Source organism: Gopherus flavomarginatus, chromosome 2 (assembly GCF_025201925.1).
Source record: "Gopherus flavomarginatus isolate rGopFla2 chromosome 2, rGopFla2.mat.asm, whole genome shotgun sequence".
NCBI classification, from domain to species: domain Eukaryota; kingdom Metazoa; phylum Chordata; order Testudines; family Testudinidae; genus Gopherus; species Gopherus flavomarginatus.
The window spans coordinates 63843567-63865878 of record NC_066618.1 but is presented as its reverse complement, the minus strand read 5'-3'; the positions used below and the strand labels follow the sequence as shown (position 1 = coordinate 63865878).

General features: G+C 45.1%; 1 protein-coding gene across 6 annotated transcripts in view; it reads right to left on the bottom strand.

Moving 5' to 3' along the window:
* The window catches only part of PALS2 (protein associated with LIN7 2, MAGUK p55 family member), a 145981-nt gene that overhangs the window by 10403 nt on the left and 113266 nt on the right, over positions 1 to 22312 (bottom strand). For all 6 annotated transcript variants that reach the window (XM_050938639.1, XM_050938638.1, XM_050938643.1 and 3 more), the window contains 5 exons: positions 14569 to 14668; positions 11907 to 11975; positions 10747 to 10908; positions 7672 to 7874; positions 7068 to 7196 (listed from right to left, as the gene is read on the bottom strand). In XM_050938639.1, coding sequence (XP_050794596.1) covers positions 7068 to 7196; positions 7672 to 7874; positions 10747 to 10908; positions 11907 to 11975; positions 14569 to 14668 — 663 coding nt within the window. The remainder of the gene's footprint in view (positions 1 to 7067; positions 7197 to 7671; positions 7875 to 10746; positions 10909 to 11906; positions 11976 to 14568; positions 14669 to 22312) is intronic.

Below are 22312 nucleotides of genomic sequence, written 5' to 3'. Positions count from 1 at the left end.
TGGTCACTCAGGGAACAGAAAATTGTTCATCCAGTGGCCAGTATATTTGCCTTCTACCAGACTCCTGTAACCTCACTCCTGTTCCTGTTATTTCATTAGTTGTTCCCCAGAATTATTTGGTATCACAGACCTGTGGATTCTCCCCTTAGGCTGGGGGGAGGTCCTTTAGCAGTGGGCGGGCTTTGCCCACCCACTCCCTGGATACCAACAGGACCAGACTCCTATACCCCACTGGCCTGGGTCTGTCACAATAAGAAGACAGTAGATATCATAATGCCACTATATATATATATATATCCATGCTATGCCCACATCTTGAATACTACATGCAGTTCTAGTTGTCCCATCTCAAAAAGATGCATTAGAAATGGAAAAGGCACACAGAAGGGCAACAAAAAATGATTAAGGTTATGGAACAGTTTTCATATGAGGAGGGATTAAAAAGATTGAGAAGTTTTAGTTTAGAAAAGAGACAACAAAAGGGGGAATATGACAGAGATCTATAAAATGTGAATAATGTGGAGAAAGTGAATAGGGAAGTTTATTTTCCCTGTCATATAACAAAAGAGTTAAGGGTCAGCCAGTAAAATTAATAGGCAGGAATTTAAAACAAACAAAAGAAACTACTTCATACAACACAAAGTCAAACTTGTGAAACTTGTTGCCAGTGGCTGTTGTGAAGGTCAGAACTATAACTGGGTTCCAAAAAAAGAGTTAAGTTCATAGGGGATAGCTCCATCAATGGCTATTAGCCAAGACAGTCAGAGATGCCACCCCATGCTCTGATGTCCCTAGCCTCTCACTGCCAGAAGCTGGGAGTGGAAGATAGGATGGATCACTCACTAATTGCCCTGAGGGAATCTGTTCATTCCCTCTGAAGCACCTGCATTGGCTGCTGTTGGAAGACAGAATACTGAGCTAGATGGACCATTGGTCTGATCCAATATGGCCATTCTTAAGTTCCTCTTCTCTAAAGGAGGAATGCTAATTTAGCACCAAAACAGCCAAAAGTAGTAGGGAAATTTGCAATTGCTTGTTATATTAGAAGTGATTTAAAATAATCCACTAGTATGCAAAGCAGATTCAATGGGGGGAGGGATAGCTCAGTGGTCTGACCATTGGCCTGCTAAACCCACGGCTGTGTGTTCAATCCTTGAGGGGGCCACTTAGAGAACTGGGGCAAAATCAGTACTTGCTCTGGCAAGTGAAGGCAGGGGGCTGGACTTCATGACCTTTCAGGGTCCCTTCCAGTTCTATGAGATAATATAATATATGGAGATATACCTATCATCCAAATGCACCCATTTACTCCGAAGTGGCCACATAAACATATAATATTAAATAAATACACACTTTCTGTCTCTCTGTGTAACACACACACACAGATTCTGTATACATACATATATAAAAGGCACAACAAAAACACATTAAAAGAACATTCTTTAGGTTGCAAAGTCACACTTGAAAGTCAGGTATCAGAGGGTAGCCGTGTTAGTCTGGATCTGTAAAAGCAGCAAAGAATCCTGTGGCACCTTATAGACTAACAGAGGTTTTGGAGCATGAGCTTTCGTGGGTGAATACCCACTTCCTCAGATGCATGTAATGGAAATATCCAGGGGCAGGTATATATATGTGTGCTAGCAAGCAAGCTAGAGATAACGAGGTCAGTTCAATCAGGGAGGATGAGGCCCTGTTCTAGCAGTTGAGGTGTGAAAACCAAGAGAGGAGAAACTGGTTCTGTAATTGGCAAGCCATTCACAGTCTTTGTTCAATCCTGAGCTGATGGTGTCAAATTTGCAGATGAACTGAAGCTCAGCAGTTTCTCTTTGAAGTCTGGTCCTGAAGTTTTTTTGCTGCAGGATGGCCACCTTAAGGTCTGCTATAGTGTGGCCAGGGAGGTTGAAGTGCTCTCCTACAGGTTTTTGTATATTGCCATTCCTAATGTCTGATTTGTGTCCATTTATCCTTTTCCGTAGAGACTGTCCAGTTTGGCCGATGTACATAGCAGAGGGGCATTGCTGGCATATGATGGCGTATATTACATTGGTGGATGTGCAGGTGAATGAACCAGTGATGGTGTGGCTGATCTGGTTAGGTCCTGTGATGGTGTCGCTGGTGTAGATATGTGGGCAGAGTTGGCATCGAGGTTTGTTGCATGGATTGGTTCCTGAGCAAGAGTTATTATGGTGTGGTGTGCAGTTGCTGGTGAGAATATGTTTCAGGTTGGCAGGTTGTCTGTGGGCAAGGATTGGCCTGCCACCCAAGGCCTGTGAAAGTGTGGGATCATTGTCCAGGATGGGTTGTAGATCCTTGATGATGCGTTGGAGGGGTTTTAGCTGGGGGCTGTATGTGATGGCCAGTGGAGTCCTGTTGGTTTCTCTCTTGGGTTTGTCTTGCAGTAGGAGGCTTCTGGGTACACGTCTGGCTCTGTTGATCTGTTTCCTTATTTCCTCGTGCGGGTATTGTAGTTTTGAGAATGCTTGGTGGAGCTTTTGTAGGTGTTGGTCTCTGTCTGAGGGGTTAGAGCAGATGCGGTTGTACCTCAGTGCTTGGCTGTAGACAATGGATCGTGTGATGTGCCCGGGATGGAAGCTGGAGGCATGAAGGTAGGCATAGCGGTCGGTGGGTTTTCGATATAGGGTGGTGGTAATGTGACCATCACTTATTTGCACCGTGGTGTCAAGAAAGTGGACCTCCCGTGTAGATTGGTCCAGGCTGAGGTTGATGGTGGGGTGGAAGCTGTTGAAATCATGGTGGAATTTTTCCAGAGTCTCTTTCCCATGGGTCCAGATGATGAAGATGTCATCAATGTAGCGTAGATAGAGAAGGGGTGTGAGTGGACGAGAGCTGAGGAAGCGTTGTTCCAGGTCGGCCATGAAGATATTGGCATATTGTGGGGCCATGCGGGTGCCCATAGCAGTGCCACTGATCTGGAGATATATATTGTCATCAAATTTGAAATAGTTGTGTGTAAGTATAAAGGCACAGAGCTCAGCAGCCAGTTGTGCTGTGGCATCATCAGGGATAGTGTTCCTGACAGCTTGTATTCCATCTGTGTGTGGGATGTTTGTGTAGAGAGCCTCTACATCCATGGTGGCTAGGATGGTGTTTTCTGGGAGGTCACCAATACATTGTAGTTTCCTCAGGAAATCAGTGGTGTCGCGGAGATAGCTGGGAGTGCTGGTGGCATAGGGTCTGAGTAGAGAGTCCATATATCCAGATAGTCCTTCAGTGAGAGTGCCAATGCCCGAGATGATGGGGCGTCCAGGATTTCCGGGTTTGTGGATCTTGGGTAGTAGATAGAATAACCCTGGTCGGGGCTCTAGGGGTATGTTGATTTCTTCTGGTGTTAGTGTAGGGAGTGTCCTGAGTAGATGCTGTAGTTTCTTAGTGTATTCCTCAGTGGGATCTGAGGGAAGTGGCCTGTAGAATTTGGTATTGGAGAGTTGTCTGGCTGCCTCCTTTTGATAGTCAGACCTGTTCATGATGACAACGGCACCTCCTTTATCAGCCTCTTTGATGATAATGTCAGGGTGGTTTCTGAGGCTGTGGATGGCATTGCGTTCTGCACGACTTAGGTTGTGAGGCAAGCGATGTTGTTGTTCCACGATTTCTGCCTGTGCACGCCGGCGGAAGCATTCAATGTATAGGTCCAGGCTGTCATTTCGACCCTCAGGAGGAGACCATGTGGAGTTCTTTTTCTTGTGCTGTTGGTGGGAGGGCACCCGTGTATCAGTGCACTGTTCAGTGTTGTCCTGGAAGTATTCTTTGAGTCGGAGACGGCGAAAGTAGGCTTCCAGATCGCCACAGAACTGTATCATGTTGGTGGGGGTGGCAGGGCAGAAAGAGAGTCCCCGAGATAGGACAGACTTAGGTTGCCTCACAACCTAAGTCGTGCAGAACGCAATGCCATCCACAGCCTCAGAAACCACCCTGACATTATCATCAAAGAGGCTGATAAAGGAGGTGCCGTTGTCATCATGAACAGGTCTGACTATCAAAAGGAGGCAGCCAGACAACTCTCCAATACCAAATTCTACAGGCCACTTCCCTCAGATCCCACTGAGGAATACACTAAGAAACTACAGCATCTACTCAGGACACTCCCTACACTAACACCAGAAGAAATCAACATACCCCTAGAGCCCCGACCAGGGTTATTCTATCTACTACCCAAGATCCACAAACCCGGAAATCCTGGACGCCCCATCATCTCGGGCATTGGCACTCTCACTGAAGGACTATCTGGATATATGGACTCTCTACTCAGACCCTATGCCACCAGCACTCCCAGCTATCTCCGCGACACCACTGATTTCCTGAGGAAACTACAATGTATTGGTGACCTCCCAGAAAACACCATCCTAGCCACCATGGATGTAGAGGCTCTCTACACAAACATCCCACACACAGATGGAATACAAGCTGTCAGGAACACTATCCCTGATGATGCCACAGCACAACTGGCTGCTGAGCTCTGTGCCTTTATACTTACACACAACTATTTCAAATTTGATGACAATATATATCTCCAGATCAGTGGCACTGCTATGGGCACCCGCATGGCCCCACAATATGCCAATATCTTCATGGCCGACCTGGAACAACGCTTCCTCAGCTCTCGTCCACTCACACCCCTTCTCTATCTACGCTACATTGATGACATCTTCATCATCTGGACCCATGGGAAAGAGACTCTGGAAAAATTCCACCATGATTTCAACAGCTTCCACCCCACCATCAACCTCAGCCTGGACCAATCTACACGGGAGGTCCACTTTCTTGACACCACGGTGCAAATAAGTGATGGTCACATTACCACCACCCTATATCGAAAACCCACCGACCGCTATGCCTACCTTCATGCCTCCAGCTTCCATCCCGGGCACATCACACGATCCATTGTCTACAGCCAAGCACTGAGGTACAACCGCATCTGCTCTAACCCCTCAGACAGAGACCAACACCTACAAAAGCTCCACCAAGCATTCTCAAAACTACAATACCCGCACGAGGAAATAAGGAAACAGATCAACAGAGCCAGACGTGTACCCAGAAGCCTCCTACTGCAAGACAAACCCAAGAGAGAAACCAACAGGACTCCACTGGCCATCACATACAGCCCCCAGCTAAAACCCCTCCAACGCATCATCAAGGATCTACAACCCATCCTGGACAATGATCCCACACTTTCACAGGCCTTGGGTGGCAGGCCAATCCTTGCCCACAGACAACCTGCCAACCTGAAACATATTCTCACCAGCAACTGCACACCACACCATAATAACTCTTGCTCAGGAACCAATCCATGCAACAAACCTCGATGCCAACTCTGCCCACATATCTACACCAGCGACACCATCACAGGACCTAACCAGATCAGCCACACCATCACTGGTTCATTCACCTGCACATCCACCAATGTAATATACGCCATCATATGCCAGCAATGCCCCTCTGCTATGTACATCGGCCAAACTGGACAGTCTCTATGGAAAAGGATAAATGGACACAAATCAGACATTAGGAATGGCAATATACAAAAACCTGTAGGAGAGCACTTCAACCTCCCTGGCCACACTATAGCAGACCTTAAGGTGGCCATCCTGCAGCAAAAAAACTTCAGGACCAGACTTCAAAGAGAAACTGCTGAGCTTCAGTTCATCTGCAAATTTGACACCATCAGCTCAGGATTGAACAAAGACTGTGAATGGCTTGCCAATTACAGAACCAGTTTCTCCTCTCTTGGTTTTCACACCTCAACTGCTAGAACAGGGCCTCATCCTCCCTGATTGAACTGACCTCGTTATCTCTAGCTTGCTTGCTAGCACACATATATATACCTGCCCCTGGATATTTCCATTACATGCATCTGAGGAAGTGGGTATTCACCCACGAAAGCTCATGCTCCAAAACCTCTGTTAGTCTATAAGGTGCCACAGGATTCTTTGCTGCTTGAAAGTCAGGAAATGCCAGATTTACAGTTGCATATGCAATCTGTTTTCCAATTTTAAAAAGAAAAAGGTAAAACTAATTATTTTATGTGCAAATGTAAGAATATCGTACCACAATCATGAATCATCAGTAGCATTTCAGCCTTTGGTATTACAACAGAGATTGCTTCTACTAGAGCTACTTACAGGACTAAGAACATCAACTGGCAGCAAGCGAAGCTGTTTTCTCATAGAGGACGGGGAAGAAATGGGTTACTGGGTTCATATGGTGGATCCAAGGAGGAGCCCAGTCCAGCTCTCTCCTTTATGCTGCTGGAGTTGGGGGAGTTCCTGCCCAATGTGTTGACCCAGAGGGTGGATTGATATCATGTGCTTGGTCTATGGGATAGCCTGAGGAAGCACAGCTCATATTCTCTCCCCAAGGAGCTAGGGGAGCTCCTAGTCTATGGGTCCACTTGACTCCATGTGTTGCAGCCAGATAATTTATAGGGGCAGAGGAACCCAGCTTGGCTCTCCATCATCTCCCCTCTCCCCTGCCCCCAGCAGCTCCCAGGTGTTCCCAGTGCAGGACGTGCTGCTGCTGTGGTAGCAGCAGCACACGCCTGTTCAGTGATTGACAGGCTGTCAAAATCTTTCCAAGGAACACAAATGAGAGAAGGACCATTTTGATTTTCAAATCATTTATATTTTAGACAAATCTCAATGGAACTTCATGGGACAAAGAAAAGCTACCTCTGCAGCCCTAAAAGATTCTCCCTCTCAAATATCAACGGTCTACTGCAAACAGTGGAGGTGTGAGAACATCCCAAAGAAAAGTTTTAAGAATCCTTTATAACAGAAAGTATTAGGTAACCCAAATTATAGGGGGTGTCACCATAATAAATTAATTACCTTTATTTAAAAATCTATCAATTCATGTCAGAACATAACAACTTGTGTTAGTAGTATATGATCAGCTTAAATTACTCTGTATTATGCAATTAACATAAATCTTGCCTAACCTTCCTCAGCAAGACATTACATTCACATGTGTTACAAATAACTTTTTGAAAAGGAAAAAAGGTTTAAGAAAATCCTGTGAAAAAGAAACTATATATGGAAGAATTTGCTTACTGTTAGAAGTTTGGTTGTAATTCCAGCATCCACCACAGCCTTGTGCATACCACGCAGAGTCTCTAACTCTGGAGCAGCAATAAACACTACATAGGGCATAAACTCTGAAGTTCTCAATACTTTCAAGGCCTAGAGAAACAAGAAAACACACAAAAAAACAAACAAAAACAACGTCCCCCCCAACACTAAATTGAATTAGTTAAAAATGATAAGTCACTGTACCTCTCAGTCACTAATCACTGAAGTACTGCAATTTTAATCTGGTAGCATTAACAAAATAACGACAATTTTTGCACTCCTATCCCATCCTTAAAATGCTATTTTGCCAAAGGAAGGTATGAAACTCCCCTTTGAAACGTTCAACATCACTCTTACATTGGCCAAATGGATTACTGATCAGCAATGCAAAACACTGTCTGTTACAGGCCTAAATTGCCTTTTCACATTCCTGATCTCTTCCACCTCAAAATGTTAAAAATTCAAACTAACTTGTGAATCTTCCATGGTACTGTAGGATACAAGACTAGCTTACAAGTCTTCAGATTTAAAAAATCTCTCTTCAACACTCTGATATTCATCTTAGGATACATGACACATTACATACCTGTGGGTTCACATCCAAGATGCATGTCCTTCCAGTCTGAACCACTTCAAGGATGGAATCTATTTTGGTACCATAAAGGTTTCCTTCATACTCTCCATGTTCTAAGTATCTGCCAGCTTTAATATCTGCTTCCATTTCAGCTCGTGACACAAATCTGTATGCTTGCCCATCTTTTTCATCATCCCTTGGCTTTCGTGAAGTAACTAAATACAAATTTTTGGCAAATCACTGGATATAAAAACTCCCAAGACATCTGAAGATTGATTGGGTGTAAAACCACGTACATATAATTTGTGTCTTCTGTGTGGCGAACAAACCACTGTTCAAGCTCGTGTTCAAAAAACTTATGAGCATAATTCCTCCCAAACTCATTCCCTCTGCCCTCACTCTCTTCCCTCCCTCATTTCATCTACCCTTTCATTCATTTATTCCCTCACCTTCATCATTCCATACTCCAAATTCATTATGCCTCTTCTTCAATCACTATTGTGTAAGATTTTCAACAGCACCTAAGTCCCATTTTCAAAGATGACTTAGATACTTAGGAGCCTAAGTCCCACTGACTTTCAGTAAGACTTAGGCTCTTTCCAGCTGATCCCACAACACTCATTTATTTTCTCTCTCTCTCTCAGACACACAGTGTGGAAGTGGAAAAGCTGTAGAAAAACACTAATTACCCATTCCTCCTTCAAGACCCACTTCTATTGTAAAGCCTATGGTAAATTTTCAAGTGATAGTAATTAGGCAGTTGGACAGTAGAAGCTTCTAATATTTGTCTTATTTATTTCTTACAATAGCATTTTTTTAAAAATTGACACTAAAACCATCTAGCTGTGTTCAAAGCTTCCCTACATAAATGCATGTCCTTTTTACAGCTTCTCTGATGGTTCCTCCACCACTCCTTTCTACTGTTTGTCACATCTTATCTTAAATTAGGTAGAAAACTCTTCAGGGCAAATGCTGTCTTTTTATTCTGTACAGCACACAGTACAACAGAGCCTTGATCCTGAATGGGGCCTCCAGGTGATATTGTTATACAAATGAATAATAAAATATTAAATGTGTTTTATTATAGTTAAGTAGTTTTCATCATTGTCATCTTCATTATTTTAGAAAACCACAAGTCTCACTAGCTTCTTATGATGCATCAGACACCACAGTGATGAGTATGGTATAAAAACCTGGATGAACTAGACAGGGGATCTGAGGAGCTTGAAATGGCATTTGGAACGTGAGCAATGGAAGACTTCATATCCAAAATAGATATTATGAAAGCCCCAGAGGAGGGAAGGTAGACTTTGCACTGAATCCAAATCCACAGAATCCAGAGGATTCTATCTCAGTGCCAGAAGATATGCACATACACATCCCAAGAGTGGGGATCAATATCGATAATACACATCTAAAAAGCGGGGATCAGTACTGACAATATTTGAGGGAGAATACAACCCTGATAAAGAGAAAAAAGTATTTAATGAAAAATCTGAAAACATTTTACTGTTCAGTTATAGAAACTATGATGCCTTTCTGAGACCATTCCTATCTCCAAGTAGAAATATGTATATATTTATTTATTTAGGTATAGTTCTGCATATGAAAGCAGTTTTAAGTATACATCATTTATATCCACATACACACACATGCATGTGTACAGACATATACTAATATTACTGAATATGTACTTATATGAATCTCCAAATAAGTTACTGTGGTAGCTTGATTAAACACTATTTAACTTTACACGTTTTGTTTATATGTTGCTGGTTTACTGCTTGGTAATTTGCCTTGTCTATTTAAGTTGTCAGATCTTTGACACATGGACCATGTCTTCTCTGAGTTCTGTGACATTCCTATTCAAGTGGCCAAAAGTGCTCTAAATAGATTAAACAATAAATAAATAATGTTGGCACATATACTAATTGTGAGATCTCATTTATTACTTATAGGTTTCTGTAAGATGTCATAACTGCAGATAATTTGTTAATTTTTAGATAATTTATTGTTAATGTCATGTTGTGCATTGCCCTTTGCCTACATGGATTATTAACCTCATTCCCAGCACAGGTTCCTTTGGACAGATTATGCTAGCAGATATGCACATTGATTCTAATGGCATGGACCAGTTTGGACGTTTGGTGAGCATTACAGATGAGGAAAGAGATTAGGACTCCTACGGCTATCTGGTTTCCCCGCCTCAGACACAAGTCACTCCTGGCTTGTCTTTCAGACTTGCCCACATCCCCACTACTGCCGGTCCCATTCTTTGCCACACACTATGAGGCAGAAGTGAACAGATGGCTCTTAGAAGTGGCTGGACATAATGGGGATGGAGCAAGGAAACTGTTTTGTGCTCAGAGGTCAGTCAGAAGGGGTGGTCTGGCAGACAGGAAGGAAAGGGTTCTTTCAGAAAGTGCAAAGTAGGAAAAAATTCTGATACTGCAGGAAGGGGCACCTTTTTCAGCAGCTAAAAGGAAGAAAGACCAGAGCAGAGAGGGAAAGGGCTGGTGCTGGAAGAAGTAGGAAAAAATTACATTAACTGGCCTCTCATCCCTCAGTTTATAACATTAACAACAAATAAAACAGAATTCATAGTTTATTGATCCCTAGGGCTAAATCCATGAACTAAAATTTTCATATGAAGTTTTAGTTTCACATACAGACTAAGACAAACAATAAACAATAAAATGAGTTTCTAAGCAAAATTCTAGTAACTGTTGATTATTAAAATTTATCAGGAATTTTTAGAGCATTCAGATATTGATGATAACCTGAACTATATGAAAACCCCAAAATAGATATATTTGAATAATACTGCCAGATGAATGCAAGGGAACTCCTGTCTTCAGCATGAGCAGACAAAAGTCTGACTGGTAGTTAGATGTCATTAACACAGAAACAGGGTTTTCCTACTTATTGAGGAGATTGAAAACATATTTCATTCTCCAGTCAAAGTTTTCAACCCACAATTATTACTCCCAGATTGAGTCACTACAACAAGCTTCAGATTAGAGTAAATTTTTCCAGATGAATTACAGGCTTCAAAAGGATCTCACAGTTGGAATGCTGATAACTTACATGGCACTGTAGTTCCAAACCTAATAGGATTCAATACTATAAATCTGTTTTTCAAGCTTCTTCGACCCACTCCCTGGGCCCCTATTAAGACCAATGTCTTCCTCTGAAAAGGAGGCATTTTGGCTACCTCCTCATATATCTGGATTTCATGACGATCAAATTCTATATAGAAAAAGTGACAAAATATTAAATGCAGATCAAGTTATTACCATTTGTAGAAAACCAGCAATTCTATTCTGTATTCACATATTACCTATTACAGTAAATAGTATTTAAAAGGTATTTTTATCTGATATTTTTATCAGTTTTCTTATGTATAAACAGAAATGGGAATACTGTAGATTCCTTCAATGACCCTCTGCTCTAAACAGTGATTCTACAGGAGGATTGTTTTTTGGAAATGTAGGCAATAGTCACACCATGCACAGGTGCTGACTTTCTAATGTGCCGTGGGGGCTCCCCCCCACCCTCGGCTCCGTCCCAGGCCCTGCCCCCAACTCCACCTCTTCCCCAAGGGTCCTTGCTTTTTCTCACCCCTGCCCTGCCTCTTCCCACCTCCTCCGAGGAGCGCACTCCCTCCTGCTCTCCCCAGCGCCTCCTGAATGCCACGGAGCAACTGATCCATGGCGGGTAGGAGGTGCTGGGAGTGGCGGGGAGAGGAAGGATGCGCTGATCACCAGGGCCTCTGGCGAGCAGGAGAGGTTGGGGGAAGGCATTGATGGGGGGCTGTCGATGGGTGTTAAGCATCCAACATTTTTTTTCCCATCGCTGCTCCAGCTCTGGAGCACCCATGCAGTCAGTGCCTATGACACCATGCCAGCATTTACCACTGTGCCAGTGGTGTTTAAGCATTTGAAAATTGTTCTTTAATACTTTGACCACCTAATACATCTGCTCAAGAGTAACAACTTTTCTTTGGGCACCATGACTTTACCACAAAAACTACCCTGTTTATAATTTCTGATCTAGCTGATCAATTTGCAAATCAAGCTACTATAATTTATTTTAAAAACTTTCTCCTATAACATAGGAATTCACTGTCATAGTAGTTTAATCTGCTATACCCAGTGTGATAAAATGCAGATTCAGAAACTCTACAACATACTGGACTTGTACACTATTCCACTAGATTTTACTCATGATGTAAGACTAAAAAGTACCTGCATTTCTAGTTGTGAGGTACATCATCTTTTTCTTTTTTTTGCTACTTATTGTTCCACAAAAGGGCCCTGGAAGTAAAACAGACAAGTATACTAAAAGCAATCAAACTCACTTTTTGATAAATATCTTTTCACGGCGGCTTACTCTATGTAGATTTTAGGGTTAACTAAAAAGACATCCATATTTTGAAGGATGGTTGCCTTTTTTTTTAAAACCAGAGACACAGTATGACCTTTTTTGGAGAGACTAATCATTATTAATCTTCTTTGCACATACTTTAAATGGTATAGCAGACACATAAAAGCTAATGCTCTACATAAATGTACCAGAAAACAAAATTTTCTAGAAACAAATAGGAAAGGGTCAAAATGGTTTCCAGTAAGTATTTACATTTGGGCTGTTGATTAATTGCAGTTAACTCATGCGATTAACTCAAAAAAATTAATCAAGATTAATAGCACTTTTTTAATCGCACTGTTAAGCAACAGAATACCAACTGAAATGCATTAAATATTTTGGATGCTCTTCTACATTTTCAAATATATTGATTTCAATTACAACACAGAATACAAAGTGTGCAGTGCTCATTTTACATACTTTATTACAAATATCTGCACTATAAAAATGATAAAGAAATAGTTTTTCAATTCATCTGATACAAGTACCATAACGCAATAAAACTTACAAATGCCCATTTTTTTTTGTTACAGAACTGCACTCAAAAACCAAAACAATGTAAAACTTTAGAGCCTACAAGTCCACTCAGTCCTACTACTTGTTCAGCCAATCGCTAAGACAAACAAGTTTGTTTACATTTATGGGACGTAATGCTGCCTGCTTCTTTTTTACAATGTCACTTGAAAGTGAGAACAGACATTTACATGGCATTTTTGTAGCAGGCATGGCAAAGAATTTATGTGCCAGATAAGTTAAACATTCAAATGTCCCTTAATGCTGTGGCCACCATTCCAGAAGACATGCTTCCATGCTGATGACACGTGTTTAAAAAAAATGTATTAATTAAATTTTTGACTGTACACCTTGGAGGTCTTGTGCTCTGCTTTACCAGCATTCTGCCATATATTTCATGTTATAGCAGTCCCGGATGATGATCCGGGCACGTTGTTCATTTTAAGAACACTTTCACTTCAGATCTGACAAAACGCAAAGAAGGTACCAATGTGAGATTTCCAAAGATAGCTACAGCACTTGACCCAAGATTTAAAAATCTGAAGTGCCTTCCAAAATCTGAGAGGGAGGAGGTGTGGAGCATGCTTTCAGAAGTTTTAAAAGAGCAACACTCAGATGCAGAAGCTGCAGAATCTGAACTATCAAGAAAATCAACCTTCTGCTGGTGGTATCTGACACAGATGATGAAAATGAATGTGTGTCGCTCTGCACTGCTTTGGATAGCTATTGAACAGAACCAGTCATCGTCATGGACGCATGTCCTCTGAAAGGGTGACTGACACATGAAGGGACATATGAATCTTTAGAGCAGGAGTCAGCAACCTTTCAGAAGTGGTGTACCGAGTCTTCATTTATTCACTCTAATTTAAGGTTTTGCGTTAATACATTTTAACCTTTTTAGAAGGTCTCTTTCTATAAGTCTATAATATCTAAGTAAAATATAGTTGTATGTAAAGTAAATAAAGTTTCAGAATGTTTAAGAAGCTTCATTTAAAATTAAATTAAAATGCAGAGCCCCCTGGACTGGTGGCCAGGACCCAGGCACTGTGAGTGCCACTGAAAATTAGCTCATGCGCCACCTTCGGCGCCAGTGCCATAGGTTGCCTACCCCTGCTTTAGAGCATCTGGCATGTAAATATCTTGCAATGCCGGCTACAAGTGTGCCATGCAAGCACCTGTTGTCATTTACAGCTAACATTGTAAACAAGAAGCAGGCAGCATTATCTCCTGCAAATGTAAACAAACTTGTTCGTTTGAGCAACTGGCTGAACATGAAGTAAGACTGAGTGGACTTGCAGGTTCTAAAATTTTACATTATTTTATTTTTGAGTGCAGTTATTTTTTTGTACATAATTCTACATCTGTAAATTGAACTTTCATGATGAAGAGATTGCGCTACATTATTTGTATTAGGTGAACTGAAAAAAAATTCTTTTGTTTTCCACTGTGCAAATATTTGTAATAAAAAGTAATATAAAGTGATCACTGTACACTTTGTATTCTGTGTGGTAAGTGAAATCAATATATTTGAAAATGCAGAAAACATCCAAAAATATTTAAATAAATGGTATTCTATTATTCTTTAACAGTGTGATTAATCGTGATGAATTTTTTAAATTGCATAATAACGATTAATGTTTTTAATTGCTTTACAGCCCTAATTTTATTAATATATATATTTTAAAAGCAACGTGAAAAATGGTCACCCTATGGCTGATTTTCCCGCTTAATTTTACCATTCACCAGCAGGTGGCAAAAAGGCTCAGAACTCTGAAAACAGTGAGTGTACATTCTAATCCTCGCTCTTCCAGTCAAGGTAAAAATAAAATACATTTGCAACAACTAGCATTTATTATGTATTGAAACCACCTGTGGAGCCTCTTTTGTAAGGTCTGACTTATTGTGTAAATGGAAAAAGCAAAGCAAGCTAATCATAAAGGAACTCATCTCTGAACGCACATTAAACCTTACCCGAATTATCCCAGTCCCTCCTAACAAATGCCTTCCGCTTCTCTTCCAGGAACTGGCTAGGTATAAGACCAGCACTTCCTCCTTCTTTGACATGGCTAGCCTGTAATCAAGTTAATAAGCTATAAATCCCGTGACAAATACTTTAAATTTTAGTCCAATGATGCAATCAAGCAGCAGACTTTCAGACATTCAATCCTGAAGACTGGGTTCTTGAAAGATGTCACACTGTCAGTTAGGATTTCTGGAGGCTAAGCACTGATGCATTAGTGATGGACACCTGAAAAAGGACAGTTACCTGTTCTGTAACTGGCGTTCTTCGAGATGTGTTGCTCAGGTGTACTCCACAGTAGGTGTGTGTGCTCATGTGCTCACCATGTGCACCGGTGCCAGAAGTTTTTCCCTTAGCAGTACCCATAGTGGGGGAGCCCCGCTGCGACCCCTGGAGTGGTGCCTCTATATTGCACTATAAGGGGAGCTGCGCACTCCCCCCACCCTCAGTTCCTTCCTGCCAGACAACTCCGACAGAGGGGAAGGAGGGCGGGATGTCAAATACACCTGAACAACACACCTCGAAGAACGCCAGTTACGGAATAGGTAACTGTCTTTCTTCGAGTGATTGCTCATGTGTATTCCACAGTAGGTTACTCCAAGCTACACCTGATGGAGGTGGGCAGGAGTTTAAGGGTTACTGGGGCAGAGCACTGCCCTAAAAAACCGGCGTCAACGTGCATTTGGGAGACTATCGCATAGTGCAATGAGAAGGTATGGACAGAGGACCATGTAGCAGCCTTGCAGATGTCCTGGATAGGGACATGAGCCACGTAGGCAGCAGACGAGGCCTGAGCTCGTCGAGTGAGCCTTCATTATAGGAGGCAGGGGAACCCCTGCCAGGTCGTAACAAGTGCGTATGAATGAGATGATCCTGCAGGAGATCTGCTGGGTGGATACTGGTCACCCCTTCATGCACTCGGCGGAAGCAACGAAAAGCTGAGGGGATTTACGGACTAGCCTGGTTCGGTCTAAGTAAAAAGCCAGCACGCTATGCACATCTAGCATGTGCAGGCGTTGTTCCCCATTAGAGGCATGGGGCTTAGGACAGAGGACTGGGAGGATGATGTCCTGATCCATGTGAAAAGCTGAGATTACCTTTGGCAGAAAAGCTGGGTGCGGGCGGAGCTGGACCTTATCCCTATGGAAGACTGTATATGGGGCTTCAGAGGTCAGGGCCCTAAGCTCCGAGACCCGGCGGGCTGAGGTGATAGTTACCAGGAACGCCACTTTATACAATAAGTGGGACCAAGAACATGTGACCAAGGGCTCAAATGGAAGCCCTGTCAGGCAGGAGAGCACTAGGTTCAGGTCCCAGAGCGGGACCGGGGATCTAGCATAAGGGAATGTCCGATCCACCCTCTGAGGAACCGGGAGATCATGTAGTGTGAAAACGCCAAGTGGCCCTGCAACGGGGGGTGGAAAGCCGAAATGGCTGCCAGATGCACCCTGACCGAGGAGGGAGCCAGCCCTTGGATCCTAAGGGACAGAAGATAATCGAGGATGAGCTGGATAGACGTGGAGGAGGGGGAATAACTCCTCTCCCTTGCCCACATGGAGAACTGATACCATTTGGCCAGGTAGGTTCAACATGTGGACAGTTTCCTGCTCTTGAGCAGGACTTGTCTAGCACCCTCAGAACACCTCCCCTCTTCCTCATTCAGCCACAGAGCAGCCACGCTGTCAAGCGGAGTGTGGCCAGGTTGGGGTGAAGGAGACATCCTCCCTCCTGAGAGAGGAGATCCAGTCGGAGCGGCAGTCTGCATGGGGGTGGGGGCACTAAAAGCTACAGGAGGGTCCCGTACCAATGTTGACAGGCCCAATCCGAGGCTATGAGGATAATCCGAGCCCCGTCTGCCTTTACCTTCTGTAGGACCCTGCCTATCAAGGGGAAGGGCGGGAAGCCGTAGAACAGGCAGTCCACCCATGGGATTAGGAATGCGTCCAATATCGCCCCTTTGCCCTCTCCCGCCCTGGAGCAGAATCATGGGCACAGGCGATTCTGGATGGTGGCGAAGAGATTTACCTGAGGAGCTCCCCACTGTAGGAAGAGCTGCCTGGTCACCTCCCTGTTTAGAGACCACTTGTGTAGTTGGGAGAAGAACCTGCTTAGGCGATCTACGAGCATATTGCACCTGCTGGGCAGGTGAAAGGCCCTCAGAAGGATGTTGTGGGCTATACAGAACTCCCACAGGAGCTGGGCATCCTGGCACAAGGCCACGGAACACATGCCCCCTTGCCTGTTGATATAATACGTTGCGGTCGTATTGTCCATGAGGACCCTGATCACCCTCCCGCTATGTGCTGGCTGAAGGCTACGCACACCAGGCGTGCCACCATGAGCTCCCTGACATTTATGTGTAGATGCAATTCCGACGGTGAACATCTGCCCTGCGTTTTGAAGCTCCCAACATGGGCTCCCCATCCCAGGTCCGAGGCGTCCGACACCAGATCTAGTGAGGGAGGGGGTTCCCTGAAGCATGTTGCTTGGGAGGAACCATCATTGCAAGTCAGCTACTACATTGGGTGGCAATGTGACGACCTTGTCCAGGTCGTCCCTAGCCTGGGAATACTGAGATGCCAGCCAGAGTTGGAGGGGGCTCATCCTGAGCCTGGCATGTCGCACTACGGAGGTGCATGCTGCCATATAGCCTAGGATTTGAAGGCATACTCGTGTCGTTGCCACCGGAAAGGCCATGACTGAGGTGATGAGACCTTTGAGTGTCTCAAACCTGTCGTGTGGGAGGGAGGCAGTGGCTACCAGGGAGACTAACAGCACTCCTATGAAGTGTATGCGCTGAACTGGGACTAACCTGGACTTTCCGTTGTTCACCACTAGGCCTAGACTCATGCAGCAGGAATTCCATCCGCACCTGCACCTGGGACCGAGACTTGCCCTTGAGCAGCCAGTCATCCAGGTAGGGGAAGATCTGCAGCCCATTCCTCCTGAGGTGGGCTGCCACCACCACCATGCATTTGATAAAAAACCCTGGGGGCCGTGGAAAGGCCAAAGGGAAGGACCGTAAACTGGCAATGGTCTGTCCCTACCAGGAAGTGGAGGAAATCCCTGTGACCCTTGAAAATGTGGATATGGAAGTACACATCCTGGAGGTCCAGGGATATGAACCAATCCCCCGGGCCCAGGGATGGAATAATAGAGGCCAGTGACACCATACGGAATTTGCAGCGAACCAGAAACTGGCTGAGATTCCACAGGTCGAGGATGGACCTGAGCCTACCTTTGGGATCAGGAAATACCGGGAGTAAAACCCTTTGCCCTGGAATTCCCGAGATACCCTCTCCACTGCGCCTAGGGCGAGAAGATGTGTCATCTCCTGATTTAAAAGAAGGGCGTGTTCTGGGTCCCCAGGGACACCCTGGGGCAGAGGATGATGTGGTGGGGTTGCATCGAACTGCAGCCTGTACTTCTCGGAGATGGTACTGAGGACACACTGGTCCGACGTTATACGGGACCAATGCACTCCGAAGGCTGATGAACGCTTGCCAAAAACCAGCTTTATTAACTGTGAGTTTTCCCTGGCAACAGGCCAGGTGGTCCCCTGCAAAGAGTCAAAAACACCTCTTCCCCTTCGAGGGGCTGGGGCGTGGGGCTGAACGGGACTGGCACTGTGACCTGCACCTCTGGTCCCTTTTTGGCGAGGGCTCATATCTGCCTCTTACGCGGGGGAGCCAAGGGCTGCGGCCTGGGTTTGTCCTTGGCTGGCGGGACATACAGGCCGAGAGTCTGCACGGTGGTGCGGGAGTCTTTCATCTCCTGCAGACACATATCTGTTTGGTACACAAATAATGTTTTGTTGTCAAATGGTAGGTCTTGCATCATGGACTGGGATTCCATGGACAGCCCTGACAGCGAAAGCCACAACGCCCGTTGCATGGAGATAGCCGAGGCCATTGAATGTGCCACTGTGTCAGCCGCATCTGAGGCTGCCTGGAGAGCTGCTTTCGCCGCCGCCACACCCTCGTCGACTAGAGCCTTGAATTTCTTCCTGTCGTTCTCTGGGAGGGAGAGCTCAAATTTAGGCAGAGACCCCCACAAGTTAAAGTCATACCTGCTCAGGAGTCCCTGATGGTTTGCCACCCTGAGCTGAAAACTCGCAGAGGAATAAACTTTTTTCCAAAAGTGTCCAGTCTCCTCGCATCCTTGTCCTTGGGGGAGGGCGTGGTCTGGCCGTGTCTTTCATGGTGGCTGACCGATTCCACCACCAGTGAGTTCGGGGCAGGGTGAGAGTAGAGATACTCATGCCCCCTTGTTGGCACAAAGTACTTCCGCTCTGCCTTCTTAGAAATGGGTGGCAGAGAGGCCGGGGTTTGCCATAGAGCGAATGAAATATTGGCTACCCCTTGGTGAAACGGTAGGGCCACGTGGCCCAATGCCAAAGAGGACAGGACATTAAACAAATTGCCCGATGGTTCCTCCATCTTCTCCACCTGGAGCTGGACATTGGTGGCTACATGCTGGAGAAGCTCCTGATGAGCTTTGAAGTCCTTCTGAGAAGGAGGTGGCAGCGCCGCGATGGACTCATCTGGTGCCGACGAGACAACCGGTACCGCGCCTAGGGCATCGGATGGTGCTGGTAGGTCGCACTCCATGTTTGGGTTTGGCACCCAAGGACTGCTCTCGGTATGGAGGCAGAGACACCGAGGGAGCTTGAGATGCCCCAGCCACGGAGCAGGGCCCCGGCAGTGCGGGTGCCTGGGACCACGGTGCCCACTGGCACCACTGTCTTTGCCATGGTGCCCCTTGCCACTGCATGGGCTGAGGCCCAACCAGGGTTACACGTTCCTGAGGGACGGTGCGGCCTGGGGAAGGGCGGCAGGGAGCCGAGGTTGAAGTGACTGATGATCGCACGGTGCCACAGGAGGGGCTCAATCGGTCCCGTCCATGTCGGGTCTGACCCCGAATTTAGACCTCGACGACGATGAGACATAAAAGTTGGAGGTGCTATTTCTGGACTCTCATTGGTGAACGCGGATATGACATGTTGGTGCCGGTGACTGTCGGGATGCACTCTGAGCATGGTGCGCGCCATGGTAAGATTGGTGGTGCCGAAGGCATCGCGACCTGCTATCACTGCGGCTGGACGAGGAGCGTAGATGCTTTTGGTCCTGGTGCCTGCGGCTCCTATGAGCTGAGGACGACTCCGGCGACTCGCTCCCAGGCGACCCCGACAATGGAGTGGAAATGAGACGTGGGATACGGGAAGGCCCCGTGGATTGAGCAGGGACCTCAACCTCTGACCTGGCTGGTGAGGGCTCGTGGGCACTCAGCGGTGGCTTTCCTTGGGACCGGGGCCCCAACTGGGGTGGCCCGCTCGGTACCGGCATGATGAGGATGTCGCACGCTGCCCAAGCTGCCTCTGGCATCGATGGAATCCTCATCGTTGGGTAGGCACGCACTGACGGAGCCAGACTACTCTGCTCCATGCGAATCGGAGGTCTGGGTCCCAAAGGGGATCGCGGGCTGCCCAATTCGGGTCCGGCCTCACCCCTGTCCTTGTCTCGGCACCGCTGGGTCTTGCCTTGCTTCTTGGCAGAGGAGTGGTGCCGACTGGTGAATGGGGCTTTGCTCCGTACCAAGGATGCGGTGCCCAGTAGTGGGTCGGCGCACCAGAGCCAGGGCCAGAACGGACTCCATAAGTTGAGCTCGGAGTCGAATCTCATGTCCTCGTTTAGTCTGGGGTTTGAAGGACTTACAAATTTTACAGCGCTCACTTATATGAGCCTCGCCCAGACAGAGAAGACACTCGGAGTGTGGATCGCCTCTGGGCATGGAATTGCGACAGGAGTCGCACGACTTGAAGCCTGGGGCTTAGGGCATGCCCCGAGCCAGGCTACTAACTGGAGAAACTAGTAACGGTTGAAGATCGTACTCCTAAGGAAGACACTACAGTAAAGCTGGAACACAAGTTCCGACTACCTTCACTGGCGGCAAGAAGGAACTGAGGGTGGTGAGGAATGCGCAGCTCACCTTATAGCATGATAGAGGCGCCACTCCAGGGGTCACAGCGGGACTCCCCCACTACGGGTACTGCTAAGGGAAAAACTTCCGGCACCTGTGCACATGGCGAGCATGCACACCTACTGTGGAACACACATGAGCAATCACTCAAAGAACCACCCAAATTTAGCACACTATGCTTCCCAGAAACACAGGGGGGTTTGCCAGTTCTCTAGTCCACTTAAGCATCATAATTCAAGGAACACGGCTAGAGTAGACACACAGAAAACTACTTATTGATAACGACCTTATTGTACTGTTTGCCATATCAATTATTAAGTCTCTAATTCCAGAGGTTTATATTTCAGACATTAAAAAAAAACCCTTTGCTAAAATGTACATTTACCAAATGGACCAAAATGGCTCAGAAAACACTTAAAGCCATACATAATTCATTTGAAAGGATTCTGCATGGCACATCACCTATGGAGCTCTGCTGCATACTTATGTATTTATTCTGTATTCTTGTTATAATCCAGAGGCCCTAACCTAAGCATGATTCCAAATATAGGTATCTGATTAACCTATTTTTTCTGTCATTTCACGAACATGGATTATCATCCTTGCTTAATAACTGACCACACCTTAAAATTCCCCTTGCATTGTACTGTTTTACTACTTCTTGGGAGAGAAAACTCATAGATCTAGGTTTTATAAACCAAAAATTATGCTTAGTTGTGAAAGATTAGAAGACAGATATTCTCTACTGAAATCATTTTATGGTGAGAGTCCCATTGTCAGTAATTCAGGACACAAAAATGTGAAATTTTATAGTTTTGGTCCTCTCAATAGCAGCTACATACATCCATTTCTCTTAAAAAGGAATGGTATAAACAGCAGGCTGAGTCAGAGTTTCATCTTATTAGTCGCCAGGTGGAATGAAGTTAATATCTCACTTTTTGCCCACTCAAGAAAAATACTGGTTGGACGATGAAAAATCTCTAGCTGTAGAAATTCAATGACACCTATTCTGGTACACCTACAAGTTACTACTTACAACTTAATACATCATTCTTCATGTCAACAAACAGAATGAAATGCAAAAACCCACTAGAGATGGATTGTGTGAGAGGGCTTTTGGTTTATTTTGTTTGGACTCTTGCAAGTTGCCAGCTGGAGGAGTTTGAAAAGACAGATAGGTGACAGCATGCATGCTGAATGTCTCCAATATGCTCTTGTGAAGAGATTCAGAGTGCCTAACTTCAGAAACACATTTATTTGGCAGTAACTAATTATGCAGACTATTTTTTTTCTTCTTTATTTTCCCTTCCGTAGCTACTGTAGCTGGCTGGTTAGAAGAAGATGGGAACTTTAAACACATAAAAAGAGTGAGATGGAAATTCAACTCTTTGAGCAACCAAGAGAAAAGATACCTGCATCATAACTGCTGTTCTATGAAATGTGGGTGCAGACATGTATTCCACAACATGTGTGTGCATGAGATTACTCTGTCTTGCAATATTCATCATGCTCACTCCTGCCCGAACTCCCCCTCAGTTCCTTCACGCCAAAATCCCTGATTGAAGACTCAATTGCAGAGGGATGGAGAGTAGGTCATGGAATACATGTCTGGAATACATGGAATACATCTCGAAGAACAGTTACTATACAGGTAAGTAACCATTTTTTATTGAGTGGTGGTAGACATGTATTCCAATCAGGTGACTCATAAGCAGT